Consider the following 22,921-nt stretch of genomic DNA (forward strand, 5'->3'; position numbering starts at 1 on the left):
ATAATCTGGCCCTCTTTTCTTACAAACCTAAAAAAGAAACTGAGGTTTGGCAACTCCTAGAAAATCTTTTTAGGATTACAAACTAGGGGTGGAGCTCGGACACATCTTCCATTTCCCTGGTCTCCCACGCCAGGGAACTTTTCCAAACCAAGCTGCTGTTACCTCCACTCTCACTTCATTAGTCCTGCAGGATATATGAACAGTGTTGAATACAGGTGAAAACCAGCCGCTTGCTTCTTTTCCCATCAACTGTCCTTCTTCCCTTTTTCTGTCCACTCTCGTGGAGAAATCACATGCTGAGAGGAGGCTGACCTTTGTGCCACGTGCAGAAGAGATGGCACACAGTGATAATCCAATGCTGTTCCACAGCACGGGCTGTGGCTGTGTGGCTGACGTGGCCAGAGAGCCACCATATTAGCTACAGAAAATCATAAAGCGTGTCTGAAGCCAGGAGAAGTCAATCCCATATGCACTGATCTCTCACACATTCAAAAAATAATTTAATTAATACATACTTCAGTAGGAAAATAGTACCTATTTTCCTCAAAGAAATCAAATTTAAACTCCAGGGACTAAAATAAAAAATCCCATAAAAAGAGAAGGGCCGCATAAGTAAGTACCATATCTGTCACGAGTTACAAATCCACTGGAAACTCCCAGAGAAGGACATGGGGACTGATGTGGAATCAGACCTATTTATTAAGCTCACAGGCAGGTAGCAGATAAATAAGCCACCATGTCTGATGATAAAATATGTCTCCCCTAGAAGAAATAGGGGTCATGCACAACTTTCCAACCTCCTGCAATATCTGGAGCTTTCTGCAGTGGAGGCCAAAGTTCCTCCTTCCAGGCAGCTGCACTCCACTGCCCAGAGTTCCCAGCTTAAAATGGGGCTCAAACTTCACTTTGTCAAATGAACCCAGGCTACTCTCTAACCCTGCAACACAACGGCTGACTTGTCTTCCGAGGACGAGGACATTTTTATTATTTTGAAATTAGCTGTTTTTCCCTGTGTATTTGTCCACCCAGCCTATCATGTCCGAAAGTAGAGTGACTGCGGGCCAGGACCCTGTCAGGGTATTAAGACAAGCCCGAGCACTCGTCTCTGTTTTCCAACTAAACTGACACAGAGTCTCGCTCCTGGATGTCACAATGCTGAAATAAAATTCACACGTGTGCAGAACAGGCTTTACCCTGATCAAGTTCCTCAATCATAAAAGTGAGGCCCCCGAATTACTTGCTATTTAACCCTGGCAAATCTGTCTTGTGAATTCATGCCATAAATGCTAACAATTCTGCACTTTTGAAAAAGAACGTGAGATTAACTTTAAAATTAAGCAAGATGATAGTACACAAAAAATACAAATCAAGAAATGGGTAAATTGTAAATCCTATTAGTTGCAAAGTTTAAGGTATTTACCCAAGCATGGGACAAATGTTATTAAGATTCAATGGGTGGAGCACCTGGGTGGCTCAGTGTCAATGAACTTTCTTCCCTTCTTAAGCTTTCACTTTTGATTAACCAGTTGGTTATAAGGTTGGATCTCCAAAGATAACCCTAGGGAGGTGCCCCTTCTGTTCAGCTAGAATTTGACAAAATGCTTTACAATCAAGCATCTATTCTGTTCAGCTCAAGGTTTAAGGATTGTTTTTTCTGGAAGTAAGGCTTTCCTAAGGAAGATTCCTGGGCATTTTGACATTTGAGGAGAATGGCCTGGGAAACACACCATGGAGAATCCAGCACAATTATTCAAAGCGGACCCTTAATATATTTAAAACTATACTTGGGAGGGTTGCCTGGGTGACTCAGTGGGTTAAGCCTCTGCCTTCGGGCTCCGGTCATGGTCTCAGGGTCCTGGGATCCAGCCCCGCATGCAGCTCTCTTCTCAGCAGGGAGCCTGCTTCCCCCCTCTCTCTCTGCCTGCCTCTCTGCCTACTTGTGATCTCTCTCTCTCTCTCTGTAAAATAAGTAAATTAAAAAAAAAAGATTCAATGGGTAACAGTATTTTTTTAAAAACATGGATGTTGGGGAGGGTATGTGCTATGGAGAGTGCTGTGAAATGTGTAAGACTGATGATTCATAGACCTCTACCCCTGGGGCAAATAATACATTGTATGTTAATAAAAATAATTTTTTAAAAAATGTGCCAAATGTGTATAATATTTTATCTTTACCCAATAAAAAGGGCCCTATTTAACTCCAAAAGACCTTGCATAAAAACTAACACAGATGCGGATAATTATAGTCCAAGTACCTCAGGTTCTTAAGAAACTTGGTTATACATTCCAAATCATCACGAAGCTCAGTACGCACTGTCAGCAGCTGCATGCCTACAGCAGTCTGACATTTTTCAGTAGGTCCAAATGGAGCCACATGGTCAACGCTTGATCGTTAAATCAGTAGTATCCCTACTGCTAAACAGGAAGGCTTTTTAATTAAGTTGTCATCTTACCCTTTACATAATAAAAACTTATGTTCTCAATAGTATTTAATATAACCTAACAACCTGAAAAGTTTTTCCGCTCACACATTATCAGCACCTGAGCTTCAAGCACACCAATTTACTACAAAAACAAGCTCATATTTCATGCAAACCATAGCCAAGAGAAATTCAGACAGCCGCATAAATGAAGGTATTTGTAATTTAAATGAACATTTAAAATAGTATTTTTAAAATTAACACCATGTTCAACTCAGTAAAAGTGGATTATTTTGTTCAGAGCAAAATTCTCTAATACTTGCACTAACATGTTACTCTGGAAATGCGGATACATGGTATATGGTATATGCCAGATACATGGTATATGCCCACTAACTTTATTAAAAATGACCTTGGGGCACTGGAGTGGTTCAGTGGGTTAAGCCTCTGCCCTTGGCTCAGGTCATGGTCTCAGGGTTCTGGGATCTAGCCTAGGTCTCTCTCTCTCTCTCTCTGACACCAGACACACACAGATACACAGACACACACGTCCTGGGACCTAGCCCAGTATCGGGCTGTCTGCTCAGCAGGGAGCCTGCTTCCCACCCCCCTCTCTGCCTGCCTTTCTGTCTCCTTGTGACCTCTCTCAGTCAAATAAATAAATAAAATCTTTAAAAATAATTTTTTTAAAGATTTTATTTATTTATTTGACAGAGAGAGATCACAAGTAGGCAGAGAGGCAGGCAGAGAGAGAGAGAGAAGGAAGCAGACTCCCTGCTGAGCAGAGAGCCCGATGCGGGACTCGATCCCAGGACCCTGAGATCATGACCCGAGCCGAAGGCAACGGCTTAACCCACTGAGCCACCCAGGCGCCCTAAAAATAATTTTTAAAAAATGACCTTGCCCTAGATTCGGCTCAGAGTTCACTGGGGCTTTGACCTCAGCAAGAAAATAACACCACACTACTATATTGCATATATATATAATCATGAGTAAATCAGGTGTGGCTAACACAGTCACCAGCTTCTGCACAGTGTTTATTCTATTGTTTCAGAAAAGCACAGCCTTCAGCTCCACCAAAAATAATAGCACGAGAAGGTGAGGGAACACACCTTCCGAGACCTGTGTGACATATATCAATATATGAGGGTGGGTGTTTGCCTCAAGTATGAAAAATAATCTAACACAAATCAGCACGTCTCTTTGGGTTACCAATTAATGTCAGAGCAAAAGGAAAGATGGGAGAAAATGAGACAATTTTGGGAATTGTGAATCTAGCAGCGTAAGGTTTATTGTAGAGAAATGTATCATACAATGTCTACCTCACATCATGTACATCCTGCAAATCATTTACCCAAATTAGATTGTCAACATTAGAGATCCTGCCTGAGATTTTGCAAAACCCTACATGATTTCTTCTCTGAAAAGAAATTCATCAACATAAATAAGACTAGAAACTTTTTTTCTTGGTTTTCTGATATGGTGAAATGTTGATCAGACAATTAAACACTTTAATGAAAACAGGGAAACACAAAATTATTCCAATACTAGGATCTCAAGATATTCTTATTCATTATAAAAACTGATAGGGAGATTAGTGTAACACATGTAAGCAAGGTATTTAATTTTATTAAGGTGATTTATTTTAACAACAGTTCACACTATGACTTTTTGGTTAATATGCATACATAACTATATATATCTTAAAAATATATACGTATAAAAAATTACCCCTATACAAAAAATGATGACAACCATGTCAAGTATATCCAATTCTTTTTTTTTAAAGCTATGGAATGTGTTAGGATCCAAGCAAAGTTTTTTGTTTGTTTGTTTTGTTTTTTAAGATTTTATTTATTTGACACAGAGAAAGAGATTTCAAGTAGGCAGAAAGGCAGGCAGAGAGAGAGATGGAAGCAGGCTCCCTGCCCAGCAGAGAGCCCGATGTGGGGCTCGATTCCAGGACCCCGAGACCATGACCTGAGCCGAAGGCAGAGGATTAACCCACTGAGCCACCCAGGCACCCCAAGTATATCCAATTCTTAAGGAATAAAGGAGACTATACAAAAATAAAAATAGTAATTATGTGAAGATAGTGATATAATGGGGATAGTTTTTCCTTCTTTTATAACATTATATTACTTTGAAAACTGAATTAAAATATATTTATTTTGACTTGGTTATATACATAAAATCGCTATATCATTTAGAGATATTAAATAATAGCAAAAGAATATAGTTCCTAATTTTATTTGGTTCCTAAATAAAACTTCTATGCAGTTTTAAAATTCATATAAATACAAAATGTACATACCTGAGCCAACCTCTTTTTCCTCTTCTTCAATGTTGTTTTTGATGCTATCATATTCCTCATCAATGGTCTGGTTACCACGCATCTGAGACAAAATTCTACGGGCTTTCTGAGTCTGTCCTTTCTGAATCAGCCATCGAGGGCTTTCAGGTAAAAACAGAAAGCCAAAAAACTGTATAACTGCTGGAATTGCTGCAAGTCCCAACATGTACCTGCAATAAGAAATCCATGTATTATTATAAAATTTGGACTTATTAGCATTGAGTATGAATAAAAGGTTTGTGTTCATCATATGGGGAACAGTATCTAACATTAAATTAGAATGACTTTCCGTGTGTGTCTGTGTGTGAGAGGGAGAGAGACACCAGAAAAAAAAATATTTTTATGCTGTAGTGAAAAACTGAAAAATGAGAAAAATCTAATTCTTCTCTCTTACACAAATTACAATAAAAAGGGGCAAAAGTCACAATAATTATGTGTATACATTCTGAACCACACACACCATGCAAAACACCATAATCACCATCCCTTTCTAATACTAATACATAAAATTCTGTATTTTACCATAGAAAATGAGGCTGAGACAAAACTCTGATAATCTGTTTTAAAAAAAATTCTTCATTTAAAATAAATGCCTCCAAACTATTTATTTTTTTGCTCTGTGAATGATCAGTAATGACATCATTTTGCCATCAAGCATCATGTTCACCCTCATTAACCATGGAGAAGCCCAGAGCTGAAAAAGATAGTCAGAAGAAAATAATCATTATCAAAATGATAGAGATACAGTAAATAAGTATATAATTTTAAATCCATCAGAGAAATAACAAAAACAGTAATATGAGTACATCAGTATCAAAGATTTCTCCAAAATTATTCTGACCACTGGAACGATCTTCTAACACCTCTCTGCTGTTAGGTCTCCATCTTTTTTTTTTGGAAGTTTTTCTTTTTTTTTTAAATTTTATTTATTTATTTGACAGATCACAAGTAGGCAGAAAGGCAGGCAAAGGGAGAGGGAGAAGCAGGCTCCCCGCTGAGCAGAGAGCCTGACGCAGGGCTCGATCCCAGGACCCTGGGATCATGACCTAAGCTGAAGGCAGAGGCTTTAACCCAATGAGCCACCCAGGCACCCCAGGCCTCCATCTTTTTTAATTGGGGGTTAGATTAGATAAACTGCGAGGTCGCTTTCAAATAGAAACTTCTATGGATCTAGGACATTCGCATGTTTTCTGTTGATCCAAATTCTCTGGATATGTTCCATGGTAGATTTATGATAGCAGAGCCCAGAAAGCCAACTCTGATTACATAACAGCCATACTCACTGATATTCTTAAATCAATTAAAAGTCACTTGACTCAATACACTTTTTAAAACTATTCCAACTTTTAAGCTATGTTAAGCCCAAAATAGAGTGAGCAGCCTTGAAGCCTCCAGATATACAATTTGTGACAGAAGTCCATTACTTCTTAATAAATTTATTTTAATTCCAAAAACAGCAGAAAAAAAAATACAATTGTCACACGGGTGTTAAAACTACTTCTCACTCCAAGATACTTGCAAACAACATATCTGATAAAGGTTTGGTATCTAAAACCTATAAAGAACTTATCAAACTCAACACCTAAAAAACAAATAATCCAGTTAAGAAATGGGCAGAAGACATTAATAGACATTTTTTCCAAAAAAGACATATAGGTGGCTAAGAGACATATGAAAAGATGCTCAACATCACCCCTCAGCAGAGAAATATAAATCAAAATTGCAAAGAGATATCGCCTAACACCTGTCGGAATGGCTAAAATTAACAAAGGACACAAGAGATGTTGGTGAGGATTTGGAGAAAGGGGAACTCTCTTGCACTCCTGGTAAGAATGCAAACTGATATAGCCACTTGGAAAACAGTATGGATGGTCCTCAAAAAGTGAAAAAAGGAACTACACCACGACCCAGCAAATGCACTACCAGGCATTTACCCGAGGGAAAAAAGTACTGATTTGAAGGAACATTTGCACCCTGATGTTTATAGCACCTCTATCAATAACAGTTAAATGATGGAAAGAGCTGAAATGTCCCACTGACTGATGAATGGATAAAAAAGCTGTGGATAATATATACGATGGAATATTAGTCATAAAAAAGAATGTAATCCTGCCATTTGCAACAACATGGATGGAGTTAGAGTATATTATGCTAAGCAAAATGAAGTAAGTCAGAGAAAGACAAACATCATCATATGATTTCACTCTTATGTGGAATTTAAGAAATGAAACAGATAAACATAGGTGTAAAAGAAGAGCAGCAAACCATAGGTGGGGAGGGATGGGTTAAGTGGGTGATGGGTATTTAGGAAAGCGCCTGTTGTGATGAGCACTGAGTGTTATATGTAATCCCTGAATTTTACTCCTGAAACTAATATTATGCTACATGTTAACTAACTAGAATTTAAATAAAAACTTGAGCCAAAACAAAGAGTATCTCTCACTCCAAACAGTAGTTTAAAATACACATGGAAACTGAAAAATTAAGACTTTTAAAAGTAAACAAGGTTTTTATGACTAAATGAATTATTTGGCTTATGGTATTAAACAAAATCTTATTAAAAGTGTTTTCTACTTGAATCCATGAGCTGTGATACTTATACCAATACTTAATCATTCCTTCCTCTGCTAACCTACAGAACAGTGTTTTAACCTCCATTTATGTCACTATATCTTGTATTATATTATATAGCTGTCTCACCTAATGGTGTATTTAACTCTGTATTTGACAAAGCACCTAATAAAATATCTTGCACCCAGTAGGCACTTAGTAAATGCCTTAAGAAATGATACAAAAGCACCTATACATCTAAACTTTCTGTATTAGCTAGACAGAAAGTAAGTATACTTCACATTGGTAAAGCACTGGTTCATGCAGCAATTCTGGATCATTTAGCTCTGCAAACTTGGCTGCAAGGTAATTCCTTCCAATTAAACTGTTTTGTTATTCCAGATATAATCAGACCTTTTCTGAAGAAGATGTCTCATCTGAAAACCAGATGAGAGCGGAGACTGGCTCACACAAATGCATGCTTGTGGCAGCTTCCTCTTAAGATGTTAAGTTGTACAACCAAATGTATTACTTTAACGTATATTTTATTGCTATAAATGAATGACATTTTTATTCATTTGTGTTCTCTTAAAGAAAGGTTATACACAATTGTATTGCCAACTACTGCCAATTGCAAAAAAAGAAAAGCAATAAATGGCAAATACCAAATATGTTGGATTAGGAAACAAATTTTAAAAATCCTAAAAAATGGAAGCCTATGTGTCATTTCTCCACATCTTTCAGGATCTTTCCTTCTGTTCTCCAAACCTCCTTAGTGATGAACTAAGATTAAAGGGCTGCACGGAGTACTTCAAAGCAGCACTTGAAATGAATATAGAAACTGAACCATTTTCAGGCCCCAAAATGCCCACATAATACTGTGCACTTTACTACTCATTATTAACCCTAGGACACAGTATTTCTAAAAACTAAAAGAAAAAGGAGAAGGAAAGAAAAGCGAAAGACAAAAAGAAAACTGAAAATATACATATTAGCTTATATTTCTAGCAATTATAGAAAACAGACTACTTCAGCTCTCTAGTCCTTTAAAACCCAGGAGTCTAGGTCTGAAATACACAATTCAGTGCCCTAACACTAAGATGAATGGCACCCAGCTGCCAACCTTTAAGGATACTGAGGCTTGGTCCCAGAGACTAGGCAAAATAAAACATACTTTATACATTTACATCCTAATGCTCCTAATGTTTAGCTTCTAGAAGTAAAACAAAGCTTATTTTACTAGATTTTGATTACCTTTCAGGATGTACAGAATTTGCCACGCCAGAATGAGTCTCTTTGGCATAAGGATTATTGGAGGCCGATTATCTTTAAGAAACTGCAAACATGGAAAAGCTCTGAAAACCAAATAGAAGCTACCCTTTTGTAAGAGGCATTTACATTTACAAGGGAAACCTCCATTTATAAGGGTGTCTCCCTCTACCAGAAGAGAAGGATAACTCAATCTTCAGAACTCTTACCAAAGAAGGTAAAACTTAAATCTGTATCACAACCTTACCCTTGTTTACTGTGCTTTTCCTGGTAATCTGTCTTAACTGCCTCCCCCTGCCCCAAATCTTCTTTTCTCTTAAGATGAACATGGTGAAGTCTTTGGCCACTTTAGGGAGTTACTTAGTTTTATGTGGGTCTCTCCCATTTATACAGAAAATACTAATGTCATTAAACTTTTATTTGTTTGTCTCTTGCTAAGTGATCTCATGTCAGTTTAATTCTTAGACTACACAGAGGAACTCTGAAGGGTAGAGAAAAATTTTTCCTACCAAACAATGACAAAAGTATTTTGATAATAATAAATTTCCAAGGCTTTATAGAGACCAAATACATAAGATGGAGCATAGCCATGGTTTATGATGGAAAGAAACAGACCTGGGTTTTATTCAACCCTGGGCATACCAACCACAAAAGCCTGGTCAACTTATTTAATATTTTAATGCACAGTTGACAACATCTATTTCATAGGACTGCTGAGAGAATTAAGTGAAACCATACAGTTGGTACCTAGAATGGAGAAGGCACTCAGCAAAAAATGTTTTTACCACCCTTGTGCCTTCACTTACCAGTTCTCTATCTCAGCTGTACCATCCACCCAAAAGTCAGTAGGTACAACTAACCAATTTCTTCCTTGAGGAAAAACTGTTGCTTTGATAATGCACAGACTGGAGAAGAGGAGAAAAATAAAGAGAATGCCTGGCTGTCTTACTGATGAAAATTTTATCATGAGACTAAAAGAACAAGAACTTCACAGGCTTAGTTAGAGCAGTACGTATTTGGGACTCCCCTTGATTCTTCGAAATCCAAGAAAATCAGAAACCACATTAATAACAAAAACATACTAATAAGATAAACAGTCTATTGACAAACCAGGGCAGTCAATCCCAGCAAAGAAGTGTTACTTATTGGGGAGCCCGGGTGGCTCAGTGGGTTAAGGCCTCTGCCTTCAGCTAAGGTCATGATCCCAGCATCCTGGGATCGAGCCCCACCTCGGGGTCTCTGCTCCCCGGGGAACCTGCTTCCTCCAATCTCTCTGCCTACTTATGATCTCTGTCAGTCAAATAAATAAATAAAGTCTTTAAAAAAAAAAAAGTGTTACTTAATGATATGGAAGAGCTCATCATTATAAGTTAAATCAAAGGTTCTAAACCCTGGCTTCACATTAGAATGGGGGAAAGGAGACTTTTAAAATATACCAGTGTCCAGGCCCTACCCATCCAGGATTTTGATTAATTGGTCTTGGCTTTAGGCCCAGGAAATTGTTTTATTAAAAGCTCCCCAGGTGGTGCTAATGTGCAGTCAGAGCTGAGAACCACTGATCTAAGTGTTTTTAAAGACCCAGGGGGCAAAAGTGAACACTGAGCACCCAAGGTCCATACTATAAGGCAAAAGCTATTTATCTTCTGGAAGCACACCAAGCTGACAGAAAGGGAAAAGCAGGTTCGGAACAAAAATTCCAAGCTTTCAGGAACTCTAGAATTCTTTAGAATCTTCTGTGGCATCCTGACCAGTCACAGAGGGAGCCTTTTAAACTTTCTCAATTGAAGTTAACAAATGAGCTATTTTCTGTCCAACTAGCTGTATCAGCACCTGCCTAACAGTAAACTAAGGATGGGCCCTCATATGGTGAGCAATGCTTTTAAATGGTGTGGCTGGGACAGCTATCACCAAAGGAGACAAACCTAACTATTTTACCTCAGATTAAGCCTTCTTCCCAGTGCCAAGAACTGAAGCTCTGTCCAAGATCCTCCTTTCCCAGGTGACAGCCCTTCCCCTGGTGGTACCTCACATAAAACCTTGCATTGAATCCATATATGCTGCCATTCTTGTTTTATAGGAATCATTCTGCTCTCACCTACAAACCTTTAGGTTTTGTAGGAAAGTATCCTCTATTGGTGGCCATTCAGGACACAGAACTGTGTAGTTCATAACTGCCCCACTTCTCTGATAACAAGATGGTTACCTGATAACATGGTCTACTGATAACATGATGAACACATTACTTATTCTCTAGTAGTTCCACAGTGATGATTATATTCCAAATACATTTTTTAAAAAATCTACTTGAATGCAGCTTAGACATGTAATCACTTAGGAGCAGCAAGAGTAATAGCTAAGACATAGCACCAGTTACTCTGTGCCAAGCACTGTTGGAAGGGCTTAAGAAATGTTAATTAGTCTTCACAAGGACCCTATGAAGTGGGTATCATTAATGTCTCCATTTTAAAGACAAAGAAATCAGGTATAAACAAGATAAAGAACTAGTACAAACTGCAACTAGGAGAGGGTGGGAGGAGGTGGTAGTTCCAGGGATAGGGAAGGTAAAAATGAAACAAGATGGGATCAGAACAGAGGCAAACCACAAGAGACTCTTAATCTCACAAAACAAACTGAGGGTTGCTGTGGGGAGTGGGGGAGGGAGAGGGTGGTGGGGTTATGGACATTGAGGTGGGAATGTGCTATGGTGAGTGCTGTGAAATGTGTAAGCTTGATGATTCACAGACTTGTACTCCTGGGGCAAATAATAGATTATATATTAATTTAAAAAAAAATATATATATATATATATCAATCAAGGCACTCTTGGGGCACCTGGGTGGCTCAGTCAGTTAAGTATCTAGCTCTTGATTTCAGCTCAGGTCATGATCTCAGGGTGCTGGAGTCAAGCCCTGTGTCATGCTCCACGCTCAACAGGGAGTCTGCTTGAGATTCTCTCTCCCTCTCCCTCTGCCCCTCCCCACCCCGCTCTTTCTTTAAAATAAATAAGTTTTTAAAAAAATTTTAAAATACAATAAAAATAAAATAAAATCTAGGCAATCTGGCTCCCAGTAATGTTTATTGTAAGACATGCTACAATAAATGTTTAATGATTAGTTAACTTAATTCTGCAGAAATCATAAGAGAATTTATCTTAACCTCATGTTTAAAGACTTTCAAGGATAACTTGGTAAGTTTCATTGTTCATTCACCTCTGTTAAATGTATCAAAGCACTGCACAACGATATGGCAAAGGGGTTTCCTGAGAGCAGTCAAACCCAGTCATACGGAGCACAGTACCTGACATAAAGACACCCATGGGAAGGGAAAGCACAGACCTGCCAGTGACAAATGGAATGTATTATTATTCCCGACACCAGAGTTTTACTATGAAAGTAATCAACTATGAATTAAAAGAAAATATCTCATTTGTATGGGCAAACTTGTACGGCTTACTTTGAACACTATGCCAAACTGAATTTGAATTTCATTTCTAACACACACGTACATTTTTCATGTAGGGAAAATATAGGTAACATGGCAGGAGATAGTTTAAAAGATGACTGCGAGCAAAAAAAAAAAAAAAATCGATTTGATCCTTTAAAACTATTTTACATGAGGGACATGATAGAGCTAACATTGCTTTCCACTACATTTTGGTTTTCAATCTCTGCCTCCCAAAGGCCTCTCCAAGCCTCTCCCCTTCTAAAAGGAATTGTGCAAAAGTGAGGAAGAGTATCTTGTATCCACATGCTATTTATTCCTCCTCTTCTCTCTGGGCTTTAAGTTCCCAGTGCCTTACAACACAAGAGCTGTGTGATTTATGGTTTTAATTATAAGTCAAGCTATCCTAGAAAAACTATCATAACTAAGAGAACTGTATTACAATTATTATATTTAAAGCAAATTGTATGCAACTGTTTTTACAGCTCTTGTGTTCTACTAAGGGAAGGCACTTCGATGTGAAAAGTGTACAAGGGTTTTTCGGACACTGCAGTCAGGTAGCCAATTATCCGAATAGGGCCCTGAGAGCATTAAGGTGCAGTTCAATAATCACTTCCTTATTTGTCTACCTACCTCACATTGCTAAATGTATTTTTCAACCAAATCCCTCTCTTATATTCTTAGTCACAGAGAATCTTGTTATTTTTCAAAGCACTCGGATTAGTTCAGTGACAATCTTTGAAGTTTGTCCTTTGTATAGTAAGGATTTTTAGCAATATTCTCTAATATCCAACACTGTCTTAAAAGATGCTGAAAAAAAAAATCAAGTGACAAACCTATATTTATAATTCTGATAGTTTTATTTCCATCCTTTGTCTTCTAGCTTGCATTCCATTTAATCTATTTCCTACTGATTTATAAATCATGTTCATGTTAGCCCTTTCTGAATAACACAGAAAAGTTAGAGGAATATCATAAATATTAAGATACTAAGCCTTACTCTTTAAAACTCTATAGTTTCCAACTGGCATCCTTTTACATAGAACTGTGAAGTAAACTCTAAACCATTTCTCCCCAAAACAGTTCGTTGAAAATAAAAAGGGTCTGCAGTTCAAATCAGTAAATTCTTCGTTAAGTGTTACCTAATGAAGATTTACTGTATTGTTTGGAAGGGTAAGGCTGAATTCCTATGATCCATCTGAGCTGTTTACCCAGAAAACATCACCTTAATGCACATTAAGTCCCAAAGTCTAGGCCAATCATTAAGCATCATGAATGCACTTAAACCAGAGACAGTGTTAGCACTGTGTAAATCTAGAAACATCCCCCAAAGTGGAACCTTCCAATACATATCATCTACCTTGTTTAGGGTAATGAAACGTTTTCCCCATAGAAAGGCAAATCCAACCCCTTCAAACCACATTCAAGAACACTGTTTCTTCAGCCCTACATCTTGAGCTACTTGACTTTGCTGTTCCCGGTTTCTGTGGATTTTGTTTTTCATGTATTTCTCATATGCTTAATAATCATATGAGTTATGCATTTACTAAAAGATCTCTATTCTAGGATTCACAAAAGAAATGCTCACCATCATTTATCAATCACAAGACATTTACATGATAATTACCAAATATAAATTATAAATTATGGGGAGGCCTGGGTGGCTCAGTCAGTTGGGCGTCTGCCTTTGCTCCAGTCATGATCCCAGGGTCCTTGCATCAAGCCCCGCAATAAGTCAAGCTATCCTAGAAAAACTGAGCTCCTGCTGAGCAAGGAGCCTGCTTCTCCCTCTGCCTGCCACTCCCCCTGCTTGTATGTGTGCATGCTCTCTTTGACAAATAAATGAAATATTTTTAAAAAAATTATAATTTAGGTAGTATGTTTCTACTTAATGCAAGCTTTAGATGAAAAAGTATGACACTGAGTTTAGCCACCTGCTAAAATTACAACTCACCTGTTAACATATTTTTCAATTTTAGTGCATGCCTCATAACTCCATTTTAAGAAATTAAAATAATAAACTGAGATCCCAGACTGGTAAATTAATTTCCCTCTGCCTTCAAGGGCCACATAGAACATCAACATTGATGACTGACATATCTGATAATCTGTTGGCAGCTAGAGAGTAAATATGAGACCAAGGCTGAAAAGTACATAAGAGAAAAAAACAAAAAAACAATATTTCCCAATGGAGTCTTCAAGTAAAAAGCAGGTGATATACGATCAGCAAATGACCAACTTCTGTGTTTCCTGGTGAATGATTCTGTATAAACTATTAATGAAAAATCTTGCCAAATATGTAAACATAAGAAAAAACTAACTCTGTGTAGATAGGGGAAATACCTCAGAGTGATTTGATATTGGTATATCAGGTAGGTAGTTTGGCCAAGCTTATTTACAGTGTTGTGATTACAGTAGAGGCAGTATGAGACGCTTGCTCTGGCAGAATAAGATGTGATGATATAAAATAAATGTGTTTTGCGCAGCTATTATGTAGTTTTCAACTACATGGCAAAATACAATGACTTGCACAAAATCCACAGTACTGTTGCTAGAAAGAATGCACACACAACCATACCTACACATATCCCTTTTGCGGGGGGGGGGGGGGGGTCACTCTGAAAATCTTCTATCTCCAAAGATCTGGGCTAGGGCTTTGGGAGATACAATGATTAGCAGACATCCTTTGCTTCACGGAGCTCATACACTAGTAATCATCAAACAAAACAGTAATACGTTTAATTGCTATGACTGAGGTTTTGGCTGTTAGGAAAAGAGTCGTGGCAGAAACATTTAAGTCTGTCACTGGCCAATGCAGAAAAGGGATATAATGGAGGGAGCTAACAGAAGGTGCAGGTCAGTTTGTAGGTACAATTTGCATATAATAAAATGAAGAGATCTAAAGTATACCATCCTAAGAGTTTTGAAAAATACATATACCTTTATAATGACCACCCCAGTAAAAAAATCGTTAACATTTCTATCGTTCCAGAAAGTTTCTTATATCTCTCTCTTTCTAGTCAATCCCCACTGCCACAGAAAACCAATAATTTAATTTGTACCCATAGTTTGTTTTACATGCTAACGAACATCATATGGAATCATGGGAGACTGTACTGTTCTGTGTTTAACTTCTTTCACTCCTGTTTTTTGAGAGACATCCACATCGCTGTTCTATTTCATGGCTTATTTATCTATCCTTACTGGTCTATTTTGATTACTTTAGCTTTATACTAAGTCTTGAAACCAGAAGGAGCTCTCCAATTTCATGCTTCAAGATGGTTTTGGCAATTCTAGGTCCTTTACTTTTCTATAAAAACTTTTAGGATCACCTTGTCTGTTTGAATGAATTTGAAAGATTGTAAATGGTGATAGTGGACATCTCTGCCTTGCAACTGATAGTCAGGAAAAGCACTGCAGCTTTTACCCCTGGGTATGAAGTTGGCTGCAGGTTTTTTTCAGACATGTCCTTTATTGAGTTCAGGAAGTGCTCTTCTAGTTTGCTGGAAGGTTTGCACATACATGAATGTTATTCTTTCAAATGTTTTCTCTGCATATATTGAGTTAATTATATAGGTTCTCCTCTTTTCAATAATTTGGAACATGGTGACCTGCATTAATTAATAATTTTCAAATGCTAAGTAACCTGATTTTCCTCAGAAAACTGTGTCACAATTTATTATGCTTCTATTTATTGCTAATTTTGATTTGTTACTATTTTGTAAGGATACTTACAATCAGCACCTAGAGTTTTCTGTTCTTAAAACATTATCTTGGGCCATATTCGAATTATGCTGTCCTCAAAATCCTAGCTGGAAAGTATTCCTTCCATCATTATTTTCTCTTTTAAATTTTATTAATTGATTTGACAGACAGAGATCACAAGTAGGCAGAGAGGCAGGCAGAGAGAGAAGGGGAAGCATGCTCCCTACTGAGCAGAGAGCCCGATGTAGGGCCTGATCACAGGACCCTGAGACCATGACCTGAGCTGAAGGCAGAAGCTTTATTAACCCACTGAGCCACCCAGGCGCCATGCATCATTATTTTCTTAAAGCTTTTGTTTAAGTTTGGAGCTACTTCTTCCATAACTATTTTACAAAATTTAGCACTGAGACCATCTGGGCCTCCACTTTGCTTTTGCAGGTAGGCTACTAAAAATGATTCAATTTATTTAACAAATACCGGGATATTCAGATTTTCCATTCACCTTGTGTCAGTTCTTAGTAGGACTGTGATCTTCAAGCAATATTTCCATTTCACCTAAGTTGCTGCATTTTTTTTTTAAGATTTTGTTTATGTATTTGACAGACAGAGATCACAAGTAGGCAGAGAGGCAGGCAGAGAGAGAGAAGGGGAAGCAGGCTCCCCGCTGAGCAGAGAACCCCATGTGGGGGTCGATCCCAGGATCCTGAGATCATGACCTGAGCAGAAAGCAGAGGCTTTAACCCACTGAGCCACCCAGGCGCCCCTAAGTTGTTGAATTTATTAGCACAAAATTGTTCAAAGTATTCCCTCATTATCCTAATAATGTCCATAGCAATGATATTATTTTACTCCTACTATTGGTAACTTGTGCTTTAGCTTTTTTTCTTAATCAGTTTAATCAGCCCTATCAGTTTATCAATTTTATTAATCTTTACAAAGAATCAACATTATTTTTTCTATTGCTTCTATTTTTCTATTGTTTCTATTACATTGACTTCTAGTCTTTATTATTTATTATTATTCCTGATTAGTGGGTTCTATTATTATTATGAAATGTCCCTTTTTATCTCTGGAAATACTGCTTGTCTTAAAGTTTTACTTTGTGTGATTATTAACAAAGCCACGTCAATATACTTGGCGTCTGTATATCTCTTCCCACTCTTTTATTTTAACCTATCAGTGGCACTATACTTAAACTGTGTCGCTTTTAGACATTATAGACTTTGTCATGTTTTTGTGCACAATGAACATTTTTTACACTTTACAATTATTGCAATGATTGGGTTTTAAGTCTACCATTTGCTATTTGCCTTCCATTTATTCCATCTGTTTATTCCTGGGTTCTTCCTTTCTTGCCTTTATTCAGCTTACCCAAATATTTTAAATATCGATTTTAATTCCCCCCCTTTTTTTTAAAGAGAGAGAATGTGAGCTGGGAGTGGGGGAGGGGCAAAGGGAAAAGGTGAGGAAGAGAGAGAATCTTAACCAGACTCCATGCCAGGAGTGGAGCTCGACCTGGGACTTGATCTTATGACCGAGATCATGACCTGAGCCAAGATCAAGAGTCAGACACTTAAGTGACTGAGCTACCCAAGCACCACTCCATTTTAATTCTTTTTTTTTTTTTTAATATTTATTTGAGAGAGAGAGGGAGAAAACAGGGGAGGGGGAGAGGAAGAGGGAGAGAAGCAGACTCCCTACTGAATGAGGAGTCCCACATGGGGCTTGATCCTATGACCCCAAGATCATGACCTGGGTCGAATATAAGACTTGGATCCTCAACTGACTGAACCACTCAGATGCCCCTCTACTTTAATTCTTATAATGGCTTCTTAGCTATATCTTTCTATAATACAGTCTAGTAGTTGTTCTGGGGACAAAAATATACATCTTTACTATTCAGAGATAACATTATAACTCTTCAGAAACATATAATTTCCATTTACTTCTTCTAACGTTTTTATTATTGTCATCATATATTCTATAGCTAACTACATTTAAATGTAAAGTAATATATCTTTTGAAAAAATTGAGAGAATAGTCCCTTATATTTAGCCTCCTATTTACGATAGCTGGTGCTCTTCTTCTTTACGTTAGATGGGCCTTCATCAAGGGTCATTTCCCTCAGTCTGAAGAATTTCCCTTGGCATTTCTTACAATGCAGGAGGTCTGGTGGTGAGTTTCTCTTAATTTTACTTTAACTGAAAGTATTTTCATCTTACCTATATTTTTGAAGGACATTCTCTCACTGGATTGGCATTTTTCTTTCAGTACAGTTGACCCTTGAGCAACATGGAAGTGAGGGGCACCCACCCTGCGCACTCAAACATCCACATGTAACTTCTGACTCCCTTCAAAACTTACCTATTAACAGCCAACTGCTGACTGGAAGTCTTACCAGTAACATTCGATGAACAGTTGATTAACACAAATTCTGTATGTAATATGTATTAAGGACTGAATTCTTTAAAAGCTAGGGAAAAGAAAATGTCACTTAGAAAATCATAAGAGAAAATACTTTTACAGTACTGTACTGTATTAGTTGAAAAAATCTGTCAAGTGGACCCATGCAGTTCAACCCCATGTTGTTCATGGGTCAACTGCAGCTTAAAGACGGCATGCCATTGTCTCCAGACCTCCCATTGCTCCTGGTGTAAAGTCAGTTATCATTCGTATTGCTGTTGCTCTTCCTGTAATATGTCTTTTTTCCCTTGGATCCTAACTCTCTGTATATGTATATTCTGTTTTCAGCCATTTGATTACGATACGCCTGCATATGCTCATCTTTATATTTATCCTACCTGGGATTCACTACATTCTAGAATCAGTACTTAGTGTTTTCATCACATTTTGGAAGTTTGCAGCCATTACTGTATTTTTTTTTAACATAGTTTCCCCTCATTCCTTCTTGGATTTCAATTACATATATATTAGATCACTCAGTATTAATTCGAAGTATGTAAGAATATTTAACATTGTGCCTTTGGTCACAGAGGCCTTTTTTTTACTTCATTATTTTCTCTTTTTCAGATTAGGTGATCTCAATGGATCTGACTTCAAGTTTTCAGGTCCTATCTTCTATTATCTTCAATTTGCTGTTAAGTCCATCCAATGAATTTTTTAGATGCCAATTTGTAATTTCAGGGAGTGTACTTAAACAGTTAGAATTTCTATTTGGAATTATTTTTTATAGTTTGCACTTCTTTGCAGAGACTCACCATTTGGTCACTCAGTATGACTATCTGGTTTGCTAAGTCCTTCAACACATTAAAAGGAGCTGCTTTAAAGTCCTTTTTTTGCTAATTTCAACATCTGAGTTATCTTGAGGTCTCTCTATCTTGTCCAATTTTTCTTTATGTGTCAAAAATTCTGTTTATTCACATATCTAATAATTTTTTGTGTTCTAAGTATCATTAATGGTAAACTGTAGAGACTCTAGATTTTATTCCTTTCTTCTGAATGATGTAGAATTTTTCTTCTCAGCCGCCTTGAGTTTTCAGAGGCTGGGTTTTATACTTGGTTACTGTGAATCTGATTAAGTTTTGGTCTTAGGGCAAATCCTTAATCACGCAACAAAGCCTTTACTTCTAAGGCCCAGTCCTTCTATTGCTCTAATGAAAAGCCTGAGCTGTAACCTCAAGTTTCAAACCCCAAATATGTCACTCCCCATAGAGGCAGGAAATAAAATCTCTCCCAGCTTTTATCATCTTGTAACTGTTGTTGCCCAAAGGCTCCATAGAATCTCTGCTATATATTCAGAGTTCTGAGGTCAGTAAAACATCTGTGGCAAATTAATATTCAGATCTGGGGGGCTTCCTCCTCTATGAATCATTCTTTTTCTCAACGTACACCCTCAAATTCCACCTCACTCTGACCACCCCAAACTCTAGCCACTGAGACTGTAAGTCAATAAAAAATTGTCTAAGTTCTAATTGCCCATTATGGATTGAGGGCTGCCCTAAAGTAAAGATATAACTGTAGACTCACTACGAGCCACTCAAGAATCAGATCCCCTGGGGCTCCTGGGTGGCCAAGTCAGTAAAGCCTATGTTAGGCTCAGGTCATGATCTATGGGTCCTGGGATCCAGCCCAACTTTGGGCTCTCTGCTCAGCAAGGCATCTGCTTCTCTCTCTCTCTCTCCCTCCCCCTCTGTACACACTCTCTCCACCTCTCTAATAAATAAATAAAATCTAAAAAAAAAAAAAAAAAAGATTCAAATCCCCTTCAGTTCCAACCTATTCTTAGAGCTGGAGTTTTTTTGGAGTTTTTAAAATTTGTCTGTGGCTTATAATAGTCATCTTTAGGAGAGATTTGTCTTATAAAAACCACTCTCATTCATAAACTATACTTACTGTTTACCTGGGAAAAAAAATCAGATGGTTGAAAGTGAGGGAAATTTTTATTGCCCAGTTTAGATACAAGATAGAAAATCAACCCAAAGCTTTCTAGTGATGACAGCAAACAGTATCTATCAGCATTTAAGGGTTTGTACATATGTTCACAGCTATTAACTTACCTGATCCTAATAATACTGTAGAACTGCAGAAGCACTGGCTACATAAAGATATCCGAGCTCAGATAAATTAATTTATGTACTGTGAAAGCAAGTCTTAAACCTATTCCTCCCACAACACTATCGATATCTTTATGATAAAGAGTCTTATATCCTAATTTTGTCAATGACGAAACTACAAGTATCTTCAACATGAAGATGTTAACTTGTAATCATGCTGTTAGCCAAATCCATCTTTCTTAAGACAGCCACTGCATGGTTAGTTTTTTTTTTAAGATAGATTTATACTCCGTATTTTGCATGGAGCCAAACACCACTGATCTCTGAGAACTAAATTATAAAAACACCTTCCCCAGCATGAATTTGTTTAGAAATATCACCTTTTTGAAACATCATTCTTAAAAGCATCTTACTGATATGATTTTTTAAATTATAAAATATTAGGGGGGAGAGAGGATCACTAATTTTTCATCCTAAAGTAAAAGTTATTTTCCATACTTTCAATAAACTTGATTCAAAGTATTACTAAAGAGAGTGCAAGGGATTTAAAGTTCTACTCATACCCATGAAGACCACCTTTCTATGTCCCCTTCAAGCTCTCAGATAGTCATCATAGCTCTCCACCTAGCTGCTTTAAAACTTCTCACTATTGCCCACATATGACTAGCCCTTTCACACTACTTACTGGGCTTCTGGAAATTATATTCCACCTAGAATTTCCTTCTCCTCACTATGCCTGGAACTCTCTTATTCACAAAAACTCAGCTCAAATATCTTTCTAGCATAAAGCTAACAAATACCCTAAGAGCTCTCATAACACTATCCAACATTTAATTAACAAGTTAATGAAAAAGTTTCTTTGTTAGTCTGTGACGTACCTGAGAACAGGGACGTTTCTTACGTGTCTGTCTCTAGTAGCGTGCACAATATAGCATACAGAAGGTGCCCCCCCACAACAAGTTTTTCTTGAATGACTGAATGATTCTTATACTCACTGATGTCTCCAAAAGTAACACACCTCACTACCTCACACCTGTATTCTGGTCACAGCCTCATAAATATGTTCCCTGCAACCACCCAGGGGCCAAGAGTTCTAATAAATTCTAGGCATCACTCTATTAATCTTTGACTTAACATTATAGCATGCTCTGCTCTAAAGTTTCCCTTTTCCTGTAGATAGAAGTTCAGAACCTCTAAGCCTTGAATTCACAGACCTCTAGAATCTGGCTCCTATCTCTCATTCACTTCATTACCTCCATTTCAAGCCTCTTCATTCTGTCCTCACCTAGCCTATATTCTGCCCGCATTTCCACCTGAAGATTGAATTTCCATCTTCAATTCTCAGTACAGGTCTCACACTATCCATGAACTAGCCTGAAGATATTCCAGAAAAATCTCTCATACAGATGTTGCTAACTAATACTTTGTGCTTCTCATTCAACACTAAACATTTTCTCAATTTCTACTTCCTCAGCACACACAAAAAGCATGATGTAAATGATAAAATATGTGAAAATACCTAGCACATTCAGACACCAAATGCTTATGTATGGGCTTGTGAGAGAATTCTAATTTTAAAAACTTAAATCTGAGAATAAAATGCATAAAAATCAACATAAAGGAGAATAATTTAACCCCTCTTATTACTATAAGTCACATGATGGTTTGTGTAATCATAAATAGAGGAATACTTATTTGAAAACCAGCTATGTCCACAAAAGAAGGACAAAACGTGTTCTGAAACCTGGGAGGCATATTATTTCGAGCAAAGGAATGGGCTCAGAAACTAATTTTCATTCTCTGATTTTTATTCTTAATAGGAAACACTTATAATTAATAATTTAGTTCTCCAGCTATCTATGAAGTAAAATGTAATCCTCAAAATACATTAATGAATTGGTATTTTGGTTTAAAAATCAATACCTTTTCACTTTAGTTAAGAGTTCCTTCCCTAGAGCTGAATCAATTCAGCTCAGTTCAATAAACATTAATTGAGCATTTTCTATGTTCCAGGCTCTCTCCTAGATCTAAAAATGAGTACAAAGTCAATGACATTCAGAAGTTCCAAAGTGAATTAGGAGACAGACAAAAAAGTTAACAGTTCAAAGTAAGAGGTGTATACAACAGTGAAGGTACATATAAAGTCTTATGAAAGGACAAAGGGACAGAAACAGCTTCACATGATACACAAAAGCAGAGATTTAAAGGAGGAGCCACAGGCAGACCAGTAAAGCAGGATAGGGTAGGAAAGCACTAGAGGTAAAGTAAGCAGACAGAAAAAACCTAAAAACATGAGAAAGCAAGATGCAACTGGCATATCAGGTATACAGCCATGGCTGTTCTATAAAGGAAGAGAGAGGGAGGCAATGATAAGTTATAAAAATCTAGAAAAGCAGGGCACAGATTGGATACCACAAACCATGATAAGAGCTTGATTTTTTATTTCCTGTGGGAAACGGAGAGGCTGTGAAACACTGAAGCAGTAGCATGCCAAGTGTTTTATACAATCGCAGTGGCAGCTGTTAAATTTACTCTATTATATATTTATTGGAGGCCTGCAACAGGCCAGGCTTTAACTCAGCAATTAAAGAAACAAACAAAACAAAAAGAAACCCTTCATTTGCTTGAGGTTTAGTGAGTGAATCCATGTCCAAAAAGCAAGACTAAAA

At 37.4% G+C, this 22,921-nt stretch overlaps 1 protein-coding gene across 1 annotated transcript in view; it reads right to left on the bottom strand.

The window, feature by feature from the left end:
• Positions 1-22,921, bottom strand: part of SLC2A13 (solute carrier family 2 member 13) — a 378,809-nt gene that overhangs the window by 292,089 nt on the left and 63,799 nt on the right. The window contains exon 3 of the mRNA XM_059402898.1: positions 4,735-4,943. Within this exon, the coding sequence (XP_059258881.1) occupies positions 4,735-4,943 (209 nt within the window). The remainder of the gene's footprint in view (positions 1-4,734; positions 4,944-22,921) is intronic.

The sequence above is a fragment of the Mustela nigripes genome, chromosome 6, assembly GCF_022355385.1.
Source record: "Mustela nigripes isolate SB6536 chromosome 6, MUSNIG.SB6536, whole genome shotgun sequence".
NCBI lineage: Eukaryota > Metazoa > Chordata > Mammalia > Carnivora > Mustelidae > Mustela > Mustela nigripes.